The sequence below is a fragment of the Pelobates fuscus genome, chromosome 8 (genome assembly GCF_036172605.1).
Source record: "Pelobates fuscus isolate aPelFus1 chromosome 8, aPelFus1.pri, whole genome shotgun sequence".
In the NCBI taxonomy this organism is placed as follows: Eukaryota; Metazoa; Chordata; class Amphibia; order Anura; family Pelobatidae; genus Pelobates; species Pelobates fuscus.
Window position 1 is genome coordinate 73267583 of NC_086324.1, and position 17868 is coordinate 73285450.

Consider the following 17868-nt stretch of genomic DNA (forward strand, 5'->3'; position numbering starts at 1 on the left):
TAAATTTAATATCATATGCCTGGGACAAGGCTGTCTAATTGGACAGTGGTGGTACCCCTTGATTTCACAGAAGTGTGATTGACTTGGAGTTACATTGTGTTGTTTAAGTGTTCCCTTTATTTTTTTGAGTAGTGTATATATATATATATATATATATATATATATATATATATATATATATATATATATATATATATATATATATATGATCTGTCTGTCTAGGTTTTCTCCTCACTATGTTGTTCCTTCCTTCCATGTCTCTTCCTGGCCGGTCTCAGTCTTTTATCACCTTACCTGCCTTTATCCTTGGGCCTCTCTCAGTATTTTTTCCATATTACCAATGGTTCTCTCTAAGTCTGCCACTCAGTCTTTTCCCACATTATTAGTGTGTATCTCTGTCTTCCCTGGCACATTTCCACCAAACCTCCATTGCAACAGTAAGTGAGCAAAGTGCACTGTTAAAGTGCCACTCTTATTTCTGCCTTGGTCTTTTCCCCAACAGTAAAGATCAGAAGACCCCTCACCATTTAATATGACTGGGAAATGTTTTTTGAATTGTACCAGCTCACCTCCTCCATTAATCCCATGCATCATTTTACATTACAAGAACTTTCCTGCTTGCATCCTTTGGCTTTCCACACAGGGGCTAGGCATTTTTGGCAGTCTAGTAGAGGTAACCTGAGAGCTAAGCATTTGCCCACTCAAATATCCCTGTTCCGGCTCTCTCCCACAATCTGGGGCCTTTAATATTGATCATGCTTGACTACGATGGCATTCACAATGCAGCATTATCCACGTTCAAAGTTCTATTGTCTTTTTATACCAGAGCTCCTTAAAGATTTTAAGCTGGTTTGAGAAGGGTACTCATCAACCTATTGTTACTGTAACATTTTGTAAGTGTCCAAGGCTCTATACACTGCTGTCTGCAGGTGCTATCCATGCTGGATTTTCACAAGTAGACAGTAGTAAGTGCACCAGAATGATTTACGGTTTGACCTTCAGCAAACACGCTATCTTGAATAATGTATGGTACGTGTCCTGTGTTCTAACAGGCAAAAATCATTTAGCAGAATACGAAAGCTGTAACATACAAACTGTAATGTACAGACAGTATATACGCCTGAATTATGTGTCATAGTTGGTACCGAGTAACTAAACTGTTTGGACCAATGTCCGACATTCAACAATGTGGAATATCAATGTTAGCATGTACCAGTGTGTGTTAGAAAGGTACCCTACAAGTTAAAAAAGTCAACACATGCTTAGGATGCTATTCTTCTAGTCACCTTTCCTCCTTTAAGTCCAGCTTCTCCCCCAAGGCCTCGAGGACCCTCTGGGCCAGGATCTCCCTAAATGTAACATAACAAGAAATACATGTGAGTTATAGAACACAATTTTATATAGTATTACTTTTTATTGCAGAATATGATCACTAACCTTCTCTCCTTTGGAACCATTTCCTCCTGAAGCTCCCTTATTTCCAGGGTCCCCTCTGCGTCCCTTTTTGTATAATTCAAAGGCGAAAGAAAGTAAAATTACAACATGACAACAAAGAGCAGAGTAGGTATAAGGTATAATAGTAATGAATAAGATAGCAGCACAGCATGGCATGAGAAAGAGTGCCGGGGAACAGAATATCAGGATACGAAATGGAATTACTGTCCTACATGATGCCAGAAAATGACTTAAAAGGAAAGACTGTTTCAAAAGAACTCATAAAAACAGGTAAAAATGTAAGCAAAGACATACATATTTGTGCACTATCTACACCACTTGTCTACACCACTTACAGGTTCTCCTTTTGGTCCTTCTGTACCAAGGCCTCCTTTACCGCCTTTCGTTCCAGGAGATCCCGGTGCTCCACTGTTCCCTGCAGGACCCTGAGATGATAGAGAAAGGAAGATGGAGAGTGATGAATGATACGTGAAGGGTACACCAAAAGCATAACAATAAATATTAAGAACTGTAAATAGAGACAATTATGTTCAAAGTAAGAAGAGATTATTATGGAGACTGAGTTGAAGGATTGTGCAGAGACCGTGGTGTTGGTAGCATGGGGAATGTGTATATTGATACAAGAATGGAAAGGAGATTTTACAATAATTAAATGACAAGAAATTTAAGAGAGAGGGAGATTAATATTTTTTTAACACTTTCTGCAAGTGGAAAACCTAATTTTCTTAAACGTGTAGAGAGGGAAATGTGATGCAGCACTGCCATTCAGTGTCTTCACCCGCTGCATGGACACACTGAGCTTTACTCAAAGAGATGTATTGATTTGATGCATCGCTATGAAGAGATGTTGATTGGCCAGGGCTGTGTTTGACTTGTGTTGGCTCTGCCCCTGAAATGCCTCCTTGACAGTCTGAGCCAATCCAATAGGGAAATATTGTGATTGGCTCAGACCACCAGTTCCGATGATGTCAGCCAAGCAGACAGATTAGGGGCAGCAGCTGCAGAGTTGAACACAAGTAAGATTTTACCATATTTAGGGAGGCAAAGAGGGGCCAAGGGGGCTAGATGGTGGTTTTAACACTATAGGGTCAGGAATACACCTTTGTGTTTCTGACCCTACAGTGTTCCTTTAAAGATTGCCAAGTTGAGTGCTCCATTTAAACACTGAGCGCTCCTTTAACACTGAGCCCCTCTCAGACCAGGAATTTGGCCGTGGTGCTGGGAGGAACCCAGGTTTTAGAGTGCCACGTGGTTAGGGAGGAAGAATGAAGGAGAGTGAGCCTGGAGAGCCAGAAACAGGCTTCAATCAACCTCTAGCGCAAGGATATCTATGTAACTATTTTTGTACTAGAGAGAAGCCCAAACAAAATCTGCTCTACATTAGTTTAACCACATACACCTTTTTTTCATGAGCAAGTCTGTCAGGGTTTCACTGCTGTTTTAAACAGTAACCCTTCCTTACTCTGTGTCTGAGCTATTCAGCTGTTTTTAACGATCAGCTCCTTCATTAATGTTGCCACGGTTACTCACCTGGATGTTAGTATCCAGCCCTTATGCTAATCAGTGTAGTCTATTAAAGCAGCAAGTTCCAGTACCTCCTTGCCCTTGTGTGGTTTGCTGTTTCCCAGAAGACTTCTTGTTTCCTGTTTCCTGTGTGTTCCTGACTTCTGGCCTTGTTCCTCACTCCGCTGCTCTCCGTTCTCCTGATTCCAGCTCGCCTGACTACCCGCTTTGGTGCATGACCCCTGCTTGCCTCCTGGGCTTTGCTTTTGGTTTATTTCGTTTTTTGCTATCTTTTAATAAAGGTGTTTTGCATCTATGTTCTGTCTCTGCCTGCTTCCTGGTCCCTAACAAAATCATCATATTTCTGTTACCTTATCTCCTTTTTCTCCAAATGGCCCAGGTGGTCCAGAACGACCAGGACGTCCAGGATCACCCTGCAATTGTAAGGACAAAATTACCAAGCCATTTCACCTATACATCATACAAAAACTTGCTAAACTAAAAAAACATCAAATAAACAGAGTATAGATTACAAAGTGTTCCTGTGCAAATTTCTATTCACAATCAGTAATATTTGTAAATTGCTGTAACTAAGGTCTCAATATTAAAATGTAAACTAAATTCAATCTAACATCCTTACAAATAGTACAAAACTAATTTACACTCAGACACCTTTAATTATCTTATCTCAACTGCTAGATGATGCATTACATAATTTAAATCATACTTCAAGGTCGTGCAATCAGGTATTTCCCATCTTGGGCTGAAATTCATAGATGTCACATGAACTAAAATAAGATGTCTCATTTGGACTTTAAAATATTAGTTTAAAAATGAAGGCTGTGTAACAGCAATTATTACGCATCACTAATTCTAATAGTAAAAGCAGGGTGTCACAATGAGGATGTCAAGTTAACTTAGCTTATATAGCTTTTATGCGGTAACACTAATACAACTAACACTAATACAACTGTTGTGTTGAATACTATAGATACTTTGACAAAATGTGGTTGAAGAACCTGCCAATCCAACATTTTAGTATTAACTCATACCTTTATACCAGCATCTCCATCTTCTCCACGATCTCCAGCATTTCCTGGATAACCATCTGGACCCTGAAATTAGAAAATATAAATATTATGACTTAAACATAATTCATCATTAAGCCATGGTGACCATGAACTTTTTTTATTCTGTATTCTTTAAGTTTTCCTATAAATCTATTCCAAAATGAGACAAAGCATGGACTGATGAACACCAACGATGGTTCTAAATCAAACTATTAATATTTCCCTGTGCTAATCCTAAGCATTTGGTACAGTTATAGTTACCTTTTATTTATAACACACCAACACGCTCTGCCATTCTGATCCAACCCTGATAAGAAAAACTGTCACGTCCTACTAGGCTGCTAACAAACTGTCCTTATTCACAGAAAACATAAGAGCTAGTTATACAAACAACTAACACATTATCACTTTCATACTATAGTGGAACAAAACCAAGTTGTGCTAAAATGGATGTTTCTTGTAAAATATAGAGTCCTATTAGTTGTATTCTTACCTTTTCTCCAGAATCTCCTTTACAGCCAGGGGTACCAATACGACCAAATTTTCCCTGACAATGAAAAAGAGAACATTGTTGATTGTCTCTGTACAAATTAAGAAAACCCAAACTGCTTTTTTTGATGTTTCTGCAAGGTCAGACTGTATCTTCAGCTGTCTCTAAGAGATATATTGTCACTGTAGAGAAGTTATAATATCAATTTCAGCTTTTGTTGAAACTTTCAAATGTTTTAAAAGACAAAGAATTTGGCAATGTTCAACTGAATCTGAGGATCGTTTCAAATCAGCCTCCTTTAGATATCATTTGTATTCTTCTATTTAGGATATTTCATTTTCTCAAACACTCCTATGGATATGCAAGTTTCTGTATCAGTATGTTAGAAATTGCCCTGTGCACCCAAAAGAGACATGAGGAAAAAGCTACCCAAAAAGTGAGACCTCAGCTGAAATAAGAGAGAAACTATAATACGGACAAGAGTGTTGAGTATATGGGAGCTGTATTGTTTGTGAGCTGGAAAATTAAGCTCCTGGGCTCTAATTAGACCATGATCTGACTGGAGAAGGAAAGCCATTCCATCACAAGATCAGCATTGGAATGAAGAACAATCAAGATCAGGGTCAAAAAAATGATTGTCATTATTCTCAGAGTCACATTCCACTGGCATGTTAGTCTTTAGATGAGGGTGTATTAATGATACATGGAGAGTAAAAAAAAAAAACTGACAAACTCATCAGACAATGAAATTAATTAAAATGTTTAAGTATGTGAAACAGATATTCTAACCTTCTGTCCATCTGTTCCATTTCTTCCATGTGACCCAGCAATTCCCTGACATAAAGAGAAAACTTGTTAGTTTCCATACACATCATAAGTAACCAAAATATAGAGGTCCCATGAAAAGAACTCATCTTACCTTACGTCCATCTCCACCAAAATCTCCCTGTGTAACAAAAATAGAAAGTGTTACTTGGGCAATGGTATACCTTCAGATACCATATCAAAAGTCAAAATTAACCCCTTTACCTTTTCCCCTTTGAACCCCGACAGTCCCTGTAAAATACAAGAAAATAAAATGTAAGACCATGGACAATACTAAGGTAGAGCAAAATAATAAAATAATTTATTGCCGTATTTCTTCCTTATCAAGTAGACTTACCTTTGAACCAGGGTAACCAATTGGTCCTTCAATTCCAGGGTCCCCCTAAAAAGACAGAAACTCATTACTAACAAGCAGAATACTTTCGTTCTTAATGGAGACTCAAGATTAACTTAACATTATCTTAGACCACATGTAGGGCACTCACCTGTCGTCCTTTTGCTCCTAAATCTCCAGGGTCACCAGCATTTCCCTTTGCACCCTAAAAGAAGACAGCAACAAAAGTCAAATAAATGTGTTGGTATTGGGTGATAGTACTGCACTTTGCAAGTAAAGAATATTTATCTCCTTCAATTTTTTTCTGAAAGTTATTGTTGAAAAATAAGAACTTCCAATTAAACTGCAAACATACTCAAATCCTTACATTCAACTAAACAAAATAAAACATAAGCTTCAAGGTTCCAATGCATTTGTCTAAACCAGAGACATCTTCAGGTTTAGATAAATAAGTCTATATTTAGACTAAACACATTGGGACTTGGAAGCCTCCGTTTTGTTTTAGTTTATTTCATTTATTTATATTCTCTGTGTCTTTTAAACCATTGGCGTTCTGGTGCTCCAGTTGGGGAATCTGACCACCAGAAGTGGCGATATGCTCACTTTATCTGCAAATTTGTGAGTGCATACGCTCTAGTAAACAATATTGTCTTACAATATTGCACAATTGTGTCTTTCTACTTCCTCATATTTTATATAAGGCAACGTGGTTATAGAAGATTTCATGAGAAAGAAGATATACTCCTTAAGGACAGACAAGTCAAAATATCTTGTGTCATTGTGAGGGCAACATTAGCTCTTGTCCTATTCCAGTTTTTGTACATTATTACCCTCTGTAGAGTGTATTCCTCTATTTATGTAACGTCTACTGATTCTGTTCCTTTCCATTTTCCAGTTCTGTAGTTTGACTGGGTAACTTATTATATAAGTGTACTGTCACTTTTGTATGTTTTGATTTAAATCAATATTTGGCTATTAGTGAGGGGCAACAATACAAATATTTAGTGTGGCTTCATTGTTATTTTATAACTATACATACCTTTTGTCCTCTTGGCCCTGGCATACCTTTGGGTCCTGTAATCTGCAAACAGCTGAGTTTGTAGCACTGAAAAAAACAAAACAAAAATATATATAATTAAGTATATTATCAATTGAATTAACTGACACTATTTGATATGAATCATAATGTATGTATTCTATAATTGCTAATGCACTTACATTACTCATAATGCCTTCTAAAAGAATACTTGGAAAAACAGGGCTTGTTTTATTAATCCTAACTATAATGAGTCAACTAATATGTCAATTATAAAACTCTCAATTTTGTTCATGTTTTAGCCTTGTGAACTAGTCTTACACTATAATTTTATTTGATTTAAAGTTTCAAACTCTCTATTGATTACATAATATATGGCCAGACTACTAGGCACGGGCATGTATTCCTGACCGAAAGCAGAGGCAGCAGACCGCCATAGGAGAGAAACAAAAAACCAAAGAAACAAAAAAAACACAACCCACAAAGCAAAAAGCAATGCAAATAAACAAATAAAAAATACATACGCCCCCCAGTTAAATGTGTACTTTCTACATGAAAAAGAAAACAACATGAAACTGGGAGTGATAAGTAATCTTCTAAGACGATAACAGGCACTTAGGCTGAAATGTGATTAATAAAAGTAGTTAGTACACCTGGAAGGTAATTTTAAAGGAAAAAGAAGACCATTTTTGATTAGTTATATCCCCTGGAACTGTGATACGAGGTTTCTTTTTCTAAATCTGGCCAAGGCTCAGTTAATTGGACATACTTTACAAACATTTTGTTTTAAAGCAACTACACTTTATTTTTATTCTTTTATTCTTTTTAGTTCATTTCATGCTCCTTATTTAAAGTAAATATATATATATATATTTTTTTCTACTTTAAACATATTTAGCAAATTCATGAGTGTGTATTTAATTATTATATATGCATGTCAAACCTCATTTTTGTAAAATCTGCAGCAGTGGCAATATAGTGCAGGACATCTCATCTTCACAAACAGTATCATTATATTTAATAACGGTTGCCATTATCTATATCAGCAACAGTGTTCTACTGCCATCTCCTGGTTAAATATGGAAATACACACACTGGTTGTATGAGTACAGTATATATTTATTTCATTTATATTTATATTTATAAAATATTTTACCAGGATGGATACATTGAGATTTCTCTCGTTTTTAAGTATGTCCTGGGTAAATATCCATAACATTCATCTGTAGTCAAAGATTAATGAACAGTGTACTATATAAAATGTTCTTGTATATGTGCATGTGCAAAGTAACTTATTGTTTAAAGTTAGCCCTAAGTGCTATGTTTTAAAGTGGAAAAGGAGCAAATGCAGTACAAGGTGTCATCATTATGGATGAAACATCACACAGTAGTTAAAGAACTAATCCAGGTACCATAACTTCATTAATTTAACGTTTTTATGGTGCTTGGAGTGTTCCTTTGAAGCAGAAGCAGAACTATTTTTTTATACATACTTAATGAATACCTAAAAGTTAGATATGGATTGTGTCATTTTATTTTTAATTTTCAATAGTTGTTTTTCGATTTTATTTTTTATTGCAACTAAACTCTAACAGTGCCATGTGTGTAGGGAAGGAAGGAATGTCAGAGCGCACATGTATTCATATGGCATTACTCTCAGACAAGCACGTTAGGTGCATCGTCTGGAGATAACATTGCCTTGGACACAGAAGTACCACAAATTACTTTTTTTTAACTTACCTCTGCGGCACCATTTGCTAAAGTAAGGACTTTAACATAATTTACTGAGGTGAGGGAATAAGGAACTGGCACCTCCACACAAATGACAGCTCCACATTTAGTAGTGTGTTAATAAGGCAATTGTGATTTTTATAATTTAACTTATTTTTAACTATATATAAACCCTAATTATAACGAGTTGGCTAGTTAATATATAAAGTATAGCATTTTTGAGCATTTAGAAATTAGGAATTCCCTAACGCAACTGTAAACGCCCTACTTTAAACTTGAGCCGATTAGCTGTCAAAATCATAAAATGGAAAATTGACAACTCGCAAATTTTACACCAAAAATGCAGAAAACAGAAAGAAAAATTATCAAACTTTAATTCTATTTTGACCTAAAATATGTGTATGCTTTGTTAGATTTTCCACAGTTCGAGTTTTTTTGTTTGTTTATTTAATAAACCTCCAGGTAATGCCAAAATATAAACTCAGAAGAGCATAGAAAGGTAGATTTTGTACAATTAAGAAGAATTGTAAACATGGTCGTGCATGAAGACTTATTACTTATGAATCAACATTGTTTTACGTAGCAGATTTAATAGTCGTCTTTTTAAAAATGTGCCCTAATTTATTTATGTGTATTGTTAGACTATTGTTAAATTAGAAAACTATTGTTAAATTAGAAAAAAAAAAAAATGTAAAATTCTAAATATCAAACATTTTATCTGTCAAATCTTCCCTCAATTTTTTAAATATGCTGAGTACATAGTTCTATGTGTCATTGCAGTGGAGCACTCTGTATTATTATTGCATATACATCCCCAGTTGTGTGTTAACTGTACAGACTGTGGGTATACACACCTCTCCGTAAGCTTCATGTTTCTGGAAAAATACAAAGAAGACATAAAATCAGTTATGTTTAACATTTTTTAAAACAAATACGAGCAACTAATAACTCTGTCAGTTAGAATGTAGTCTCTAGAAAAAAAATATAACTTTTTCCATTTATATTAGAAATATATTTGACAAATTGAATAGTTGATTTGCACTATATATTTCTATAGGTATAGAACTTGCTCTAATGCTAAAATATATACGCTATAGTATATACGCTTATATATACGCTGACATATTTGTTTGTGTATAATTTGAGCGGCTGTACCACCAAGTCATTGACCCCCTGTCCCCCTTGTATATCCCATATTTGCAGTCTCTTTTCACATCTTTTTAAATCTCACACTGCACATCTCTGTGCTCAAACTGTCATGTCCCCGTTATCTATCTGCCAGTCTCACTTAGCCCTCTGTCTTCATCTTTATTAGAATTTGTCACTGTCTAGCAGTCTGCTTGTTTTGAATGTTGCTATGCATGTGTGTGGGGAAGAGAGTGGAGGTTGCTTTGTGTTGTGTGGAAACAGTGTGTTGTGTTTGTGAGTATAGGCTGTGTGTTGGGAGTCTGCATGTGCTAGACATAAGTTGTGTGTGCTGTGAGTGTATAGGTAAGCTGTGTGTGTGAGGTGGCTATGTGTGGGTACAGGCTGTGTGATTTAAATATATGTGCTGTAATTTCAGCTACCCCACAATTTAGTCCTGTGGGGGGAGCTTTGGTCTAGGACTCTATCTACGGCAGGAAAATATCACAGTCCGTACTCCTCCTAGTCTGGCACTCCTCAATGAGTAACACTGAGATACTGGAATAAGAGGGAATGTTGACTGATCTGCAACCATCAGAAGGGCAGACCATAAGCTCCCTGGAAGCATTAAGGAAGTGCATGGCTGGTCTTTGAGATGATGTGATTTCCTCACTAGTCTATGCTTTGGCAGAGTCATTGTCAGAGCCATTGATCCAGTGGATAGTTTGTTTATCCTGTGTGTGTGTTAAGGGAGAGAAGGAGTGAACTTCAGGTCAGAAGAAGATGCCACGGTTTCTTGACCGGGGTTGTATGTTTTGGTGTGTGTTTTCATGTATTACATGGGATTTAAATGTTAGATTAATGGTGCGTGTGGCTTTATCTTTATGATAGGAGCTGTGTGGGGCACTGCATGTGTGTGGTGGTAGTTGTGCATACCTCCCAAAATGTCAAATGGATTAAGGGCCACTTTAATATTAGGGGTGCGACTAGGGACAGAACTGTTCTGGGACATTTTAGGTGACTTACTGATAATTAAACAAAAATGTATTTTAGACCAAGAACAATGAATCTTCGTTACACAGACTGTATTTTTTTTCTCCCTCAATTTTTATTTTATCCCTGGCTATTTATTAATAAACCAAATATGCTTGTTATTTTTGTACCCTCCATATTACTCATAATATTATTATTGTTTTGCACCTTCACTTTCTGGAATGGCAGAATTGATCTTTTCATTATTTTAATGTTTTCACTATAATTAGTAAGGGTGTCGCTTCCCACTTTTGGTTTGTGTATTTTCTGAGTATGTTAGCTGCTGTCAATCACTATTTTGTGTGCACATTACAGACGGATATTAATTGACTTGTGGTTTTCAACTGAATACATAAATGGTTTTGTTTAAAGAGATGAATGATTAGATTCAGTAGTAGAAAATAAAAATATCAACTCTGTGTGACAACTTTGTGAATGGAATTATTTTTCTATAATTAAAAAATATTTGCGATACAAAAACAAACACACACATTCGCGTACCAAATGTGTAAGTGTGGTATTCTGTTCCGTTCAACATACTTACCATGACCTGGATTATTTTATCAATGGTTTTCTCATCTATTACGGTCTGATCTGCAGCAGTGGTCACAGTGTATGAGTTCCGGTACAACTCATGAGGAAGGTTTGCGATCTCTCGAAGCCCTGATTCATAAACATCATGGCTTGCAGCAACAGCGAACAACTTGATTCCAAGATCCCGAGCCCTATCTGCCTGGAACTTCACACCACCACATGGGTTTCCAGTCACATGACCATCTGTGATAACTATGGCAAAATTGGTGGTTTTCTCGGTTTGAGTCTGGATTTGAGCCTGAATTTCAGCTGTCATATTGGAGATGGCACAATCTGTAAAGGTACCGCGACCAATGTACTGCACTTTGCGGAGATCTTCTATGTACTGATTCTTATTGGTGGTCATTTTGCTGTATGATTTCACCTCATCTGAGTAATGGAGGCCACCATACTGCCAAGACAGCATAACCTGGTCTAGATATGCCGCATTCTCCAACTTCTCAAGGAATTTAGGAATGAAGCGTTTCATGTGATCTAGTAAACTCTGGATTGGTGCAGTTTGGAGGATGATACTCTCAGATGTATCAATGATGAAGTATACATTGATTGGGCAGTTGATCTTATCTGTAGGAAGACCACATGGATTTTGTCAGTGTATAGAGTTGAACACAATAAACTCCTGAACATTGTACAAGGTAAGATTTGGAGACATTACAGGAATATGTTAATGTGCAAGTGTAAAGAAGAGACGCTGTATTACATTCATGCGTATTCAGTGAAAAGGATGCAAGTGGACATAAATATACTTTCTTGTGCAAAAGTAGCAGTGAAGGCTTACGAAACAAGTCAGTGGTATGAAATGTGAAACCAAAGTATCTGTGTACAGTTAGGATTTCAAACAAAAATGCTCCAATGGAACACAGAACATTTCATTCTTCATTAAGAGGGTACAAAATGACCATGCAGGTAGTTTGAAGTGCCACAAGTAGACCACACAGAACATGTCAATCAACAAACAGAGAGATTCTGGGTAGCGGAACATAAATGAGACCATATCACTTTTATTATCTACCCATTGTAACATGGATCCCTCTACATAGATGCATGCTCTGTGATATATCTTTAAACATATGGCACGGGTAACCATCAAACCTACCCAACGAGATTTGATATGACCTTAATGAATTTTCATCAGAGGGTGTAGCGCAAGACATCGCTTGGAAAGAGAACATTGAAGGAGATTGTGTTAAGATAAAGTTGTGCAATTATGTAAAATTGAGCAGCTATGCATGAGGGTTTGGCCAAAATCATAAAATGCCTGGACATCTGTTAAATCTGTTACAGTGTCAGCATATGTGGTCCAGTTACCTGCACATGATTGAGCCAGATCAACATCATCCTGTGCCAAGAGAGAATGAAACACAGAGCAGAGCAGCAAACACAATACAGGTAGTCGAGTCATGGTTGTCACTGCAGAGATATAAAATATTATTCAAAAACAAAAAGAAACAGTTATTCCTTAAAGGGTTACTCTAACCCTTTATAACACACATTTTATTTTAAATTGCAATGCCCTACTGGGCATAGTAAGCAGCAATCCCCTTTAAAACCAAGAAAATAAATAAATACAAAAAAGACAGTAAACTTACTTGAAATCCAGTGAACCAAAAAAGAGACATTGTTTTAGCAATATAGGGTTTTAGTCAACATGATCACTAGCAAACCAGAACCTGTGAATCTTTGCCTTTAGCAAGCCCTCCTAACATGTTATATGCAGACACAACACTGAAATCGATTACCATGTATAGATCTTATATCACATATAAGATCTATATATGGTAATCGATTTCATTGTTGTTATGGTAATCGATTTCAGAAAACAGATAACTCAAATTGTGTAATAATTTTAAACTCTGCGATTATTAAACCATCGATCGGAATTCAAAATTGAATCCCATTGCTATTTTGGTGGTTCCCCATTAGCTGGAAATAGCATATTCATGAGACCGCAGACACCTGCCCAACATGATCTGATTTCTGTAAAATTCCTGGAGTCTTGACGACATATGTTAAAGAATTAATTTTGTTGCATATCATACAGTACACGAATTGGTCACAAAGGTAAGGTATTTTTGCAACCATAAAACATAAAATAGTTTCCCAAACCAGTATTTTTCAACTGGTTTGTCATGGCACAAGAAACCTGAAAGTGTAACACAAACAATTTGTCTTCTAGCTGCAATAGGCATAATGCAATCCTGAATGGGATATTCAGAGCACCAAAACAACTTTAGATTAGTAAAGCTAATGGTCATGCTCACTGCTTAATTATTTGCTATTTAGAAGTTAAATCTGTTTATGCAACTCTGGCAACACATCTCTTGGATAAGACTCACACAAGGCCTGTGCAAGACTATTTTCCACCCTAGGCAAGATCAGCTACTTGTATCCCCCCACACCCAAAACAAAAATTGCCAACTTTCTGTGTCTCTTTCGTCCCCCAGCCCCTTTGTGTGTCTTTGTCCCGTTCCCCAGATGCTCTATGCGTCTCTTCCCCCCAGCACCTTTGTGGGTTTCTTTCTCCCCCTCAGCCCTTCTGTGTGCCTCTTTGTCCTCCATCGCTCTACCAGTGGTCTCTTTTCCCCCTCCCCTCCTGCGTCTGCCAACATTCGAGCAGGCCATGGCAGAGGATCTTCTGTATTCTCTATTTAGTCTGATAGGAAGCTGCTCACTGGGAGTAACAAACAGCTTCCTTTCAGACTGGGTAAAGGACACAGAAGATCCTCTACCATGGTCCGCTCGGCCATGCCACATGAAGTGACTGTCAGGAGTGGGAGCGCTATGCAGTGTGCTCCCCTCCTGCCAGTCACCCAGACATTGCGCCCCATGTGCGTCTTAGGCGGCTGCATAATTTGCCTAGCGGCCTTGGACTCACACAGCATTAATAAGGTTTTTTTTTGTACAGCATGGTAGATTAACATTAGGACTTGTTATCTTGTTTTGTGCATATGTATATCCATGTGTATGTGTTTAGTAGATAGCTCCCTAATTTGGTATCCTTAAATATGGCAATCCTACATAAGCATAACAAAGAAGGAAGTTATCTACTAAACAAATATACAATCAAAATTAAGAAAAGGGCTTTAGAAGTTGTATTATATAAATTCATTATATTATATATTTTATGTGTGGTCAGAACAATTCCTATTCATTCAATGTGGTATGGGGAAGCCAAAAGGTTGGCTACCCATGCTTTAGAGTCAATTTAACTTTAATCAAAGTCAATTTAACTTTAATCAAGCATGAGAGACTTCTGCAGGCTCTAGTGGGAAATCAATAGCGCAAGCGATATGAAATTCTAGATTAAACACACTGTGCAATAAAGGAAGTTCAAACATTAGATCTCTTTTTACAGGAAGTTGGCATTGAGGTTGTATGAGTCACAGGCAGGGCTGCATAAACAAACTGTGATTTTACTTCTAAATGGCAGATGGTTTAATAGTTAGACTACAGGAGTATGATCCATACACCAAAAACATTATCTAAATCTAAAGTTGTTTTGGCGAGTAGAGTGTTCATTTTAATTATATTTTTTGTTTGTTATTAGTGAGACTACAGGAGTATGATCCATACACCAAAAACACTAAATTAATCTAAAGTTGTTTTGGCACGTAGAGTGTCCCTTTTCATGTTTTTTGTGTTTTTTTTTGTTTGTTTTGAATCCTTATTTTGCAATTATTAATAAACTAATAAGTCAGTTTAGCTAGAAGTATACTTATCTCTCTATAAAGAGCAAATGTAATAATGGCATAAACCACTGATAATGTTAAAACAAATATGCCTTGTAAATGTTGCTGATTAAAGTGTGTCTTCATCCCAAAAAATGTTTGGGAACTACTATAGACAATGCAATCTAGAAATTATGTCTCAGTAAAAAATTTTTTAGAACCACTGCTTTAACGTAAGGCAAATTATTGCCTTTTTGACCCCAAAGGTTAAACCGCCCTCCACCCCCAGATATTCTGCATTACACTGATATCCACCTATCTAACATGGATTTTAGATATGTAGAAAACGATCAATATCTATTTATTGAAATACAAAGAATACATAGAAATGTTGCACTATGCCTATATTATTAAAGGGACATTATAGACACCCAGGTCACTTCAGCTCCTTGAAGTGGTCTGGGTGCAGTGTCCCAGGTTCCTTAACCCTGCAAAGTTAACAATAGCAGTTTTTAATAAACTGCAATAATTACCTATGAAGGTTAACTTCACCTCTAGTGGCTACTTTTTGGTCGCCTAACTGATGCTGGATGTCCTCACACTATACAAGAGGACACCCAGCATCATGTGAAACCCCATAGCAAAGCATAATACATGCTTTCCTATGATGGAAGTATTATTGCATGCGCATGCGCATTAGGTCTCCCACCAGTTGACGTCGGCGGGGGAGGAGCGGAGGTGGAGCATGAACCAGCCCCAGGGACATTGGGGCTAGAATCAGGTAAGTCACAGAAGGGTTTTTTAAATAACTTTGATTCCTGGCACTATAGTTTCCCTTTAAGTAAATATTGTGCCGGGTAATTCTCCTCATTATCAGCTTTAAATGATTTAAAAAAAAAAAAACTAACAACAAAAAGCAATTTATGGAATTCTGTAAATATTGTGTACAAGTCCTAGAAGGCCTTATTACAAATATATTCTTACCTGGGCATCAAATGGATCAATCAATGGCACATCAACCATATATTTTTACATTTGTGGCCCACTAATGCAAGTTATACTGTAACTATTTCACAGCTAGAAAGGAGAGGGTCTCAGTCTATCACTCCTGCAGAGACAGCAGAGGGCCTCACGGTAAGAATTGTCAGGAATCGAAAGTCAATTAAAAAATGTGGATGATAATACCCAAACTGAAAGCATAGTTAATTTGGAGAATGTTTCCAATTCAGATAGTTTTAATGCAGATAGAATTCCAAACAATTATTACTTAAGTGAATGACACAGTGAGTCTGTTACAGGAGAGGCAGTCTGTTAATGTTGCACAGACAGGAGATGGCCTCACTCTGTCACTGTTACACAGCGGGTCTCCACTGTTACACAGAGGGTCTCACTCTGTCAGTGCTACACACAGTGTCCCAGTCTGTCACTGTTACACAGAGGGTCTCACTCTGTCACCGTTACACAGAGGGTCCCAGTCAGTCACTGTTACACAGAGGGGCTCCACTGTTACACAGAGGGTCTCACTCTATCACTGTTACACAGATAGTCCCATATAGTCACTGTTACACAGAGGGTCCCAGATAGTCACTGTTACACAGAGGGTCTCACTCTGTCACTGTTATATAGAGGGTCCCAGATAGTCACTGTTACACAGAGGGTCTCACTCTGTCAGTGCTACACACAGGGTCCCAGTCTGTCACTGTTACACAGAGGGGCTCCACTGTTACACAGAGGGTCTCACTCTATCACTGTTACACAGAGGGTCCCAGATAGTCACTGTTACACAGAGGGTCTCACTCTGTCACTGTTACACAGAGGGTCCCAGATAGTCACTGTTACACAGAGGCTCTCACTCTGTCACTGTTACACAGATGCTCTCACTCTGTTACTGTTACACAGAGGGTCTCACTCTGTCACTGTTGTACAGGGGATCTCAGAGGCAGCAGAGGGTCTCAGTCAGTTATTGTTACACAGAGGGTACAGGGGATCTCACAGGCAGCAGAGGGTCTCAATATATTACCGTTACAAATTTAGGAGTGGTTCTGGTTTCATTTAGAACTCCTAAAAGAAAGCAGCTTTCTAACGCATCCTAACAGAATGCTCAGATCACCAACACAGATTCCAACGATGGCAGTGAAACCAACAGAAGCCGAACGTTGAGAAAGATATAATGATCTCACATTGGCAGTAATATGTTGTTATAATGCCCATCCACCACAAACACCGAATGCTAACTAGACTTGGCTCATTTGAACACATTATGATTCCTGATTACAATGTCTCTATGCACCAAAACAAACAAAAATAACAGACAAATGCAGTATTTGACAATATAATAACTTTGAAACAAGAATACTGATCTGCCCCATCCCTCCCCCCTCCCCCCTAATTAAAAAAAAAAAACGAAAAAAATAAAATCCTTCATACAGTGAAACAAAAACAAACAGCACAGAAAAAAAAGAATATGTTACCTCCTCGACAAAGCAATGCAACTAAACGTCTATTGGAAAAGTTGCTTGCTGGACCAGTGCATCATCCGATGGGGCTGGAGAAGCTGCTCTTTTGCAGGATGGGAGCTTCTTTTAAGGACAGAATAATCTGCTCCCTGCACTCTGCGACTCCTCTCTGCAAACTTTCTACTGCTCACTTTGGGTCAGCCCCTTCCACTATTTGTGTCTGCCCTCCCCAAGGTTACCACGAGGAGGTGCTGTGGGTCCACTGTTAGGTGGAATTTAGATCTAAGGGCCAACTAACAGAATGCAGACCCCTTAGTTATATACCCATCATTTTCCCTCAGAACTGAGTAAAAAAATATTTTTTTTTACTTAATGTTCTCCATATGATAATTAGTTCTATGCACTAATCAAATGGCAGTTTGGAGTGCTTTCTAAATTGCTGAAAGTCTCCCTTACATATGTTTCACCCAAGTTCCCTATTTATAGCTATGGAGAAATTATAAATTATAGAAAAAATAGACCTTTAAGAGATTCTTCCAGGGTGCCACG

At 37.5% G+C, this 17868-nt stretch overlaps 1 protein-coding gene across 2 annotated transcripts in view; it reads right to left on the reverse strand.

Annotated features, from left to right (window-relative positions):
- The window catches only part of COL6A2 (collagen type VI alpha 2 chain), a 31876-nt gene extending 14383 nt beyond the window's left edge, over positions 1–17493 (reverse strand). Inside the window, exons 1-17 of one of the 2 annotated variants that reach the window (XM_063430056.1) lie at positions 17335–17493; positions 12504–12605; positions 12292–12351; positions 11146–11759; positions 9299–9319; positions 6717–6782; positions 5829–5882; positions 5681–5725; positions 5548–5574; positions 5438–5464; positions 5308–5352; positions 4522–4575; positions 4011–4073; positions 3330–3392; positions 1791–1880; positions 1438–1500; positions 1287–1349 (exon numbers count right to left, since the gene is read on the reverse strand). In XM_063430056.1, coding sequence (XP_063286126.1) covers positions 1287–1349; positions 1438–1500; positions 1791–1880; positions 3330–3392; positions 4011–4073; positions 4522–4575; positions 5308–5352; positions 5438–5464; positions 5548–5574; positions 5681–5725; positions 5829–5882; positions 6717–6782; positions 9299–9319; positions 11146–11759; positions 12292–12351; positions 12504–12597 — 1449 coding nt within the window. In that variant the 5' untranslated portion in view covers positions 12598–12605; positions 17335–17493. The remainder of the gene's footprint in view (positions 1–1286; positions 1350–1437; positions 1501–1790; positions 1881–3329; positions 3393–4010; positions 4074–4521; positions 4576–5307; positions 5353–5437; positions 5465–5547; positions 5575–5680; positions 5726–5828; positions 5883–6716; positions 6783–9298; positions 9320–11145; positions 11760–12291; positions 12352–12503; positions 12606–17334) is intronic. The other variant, XM_063430057.1, reaches the window with a different exon arrangement.
- Between the last annotated feature and the right edge of the window lie 375 nt (positions 17494–17868).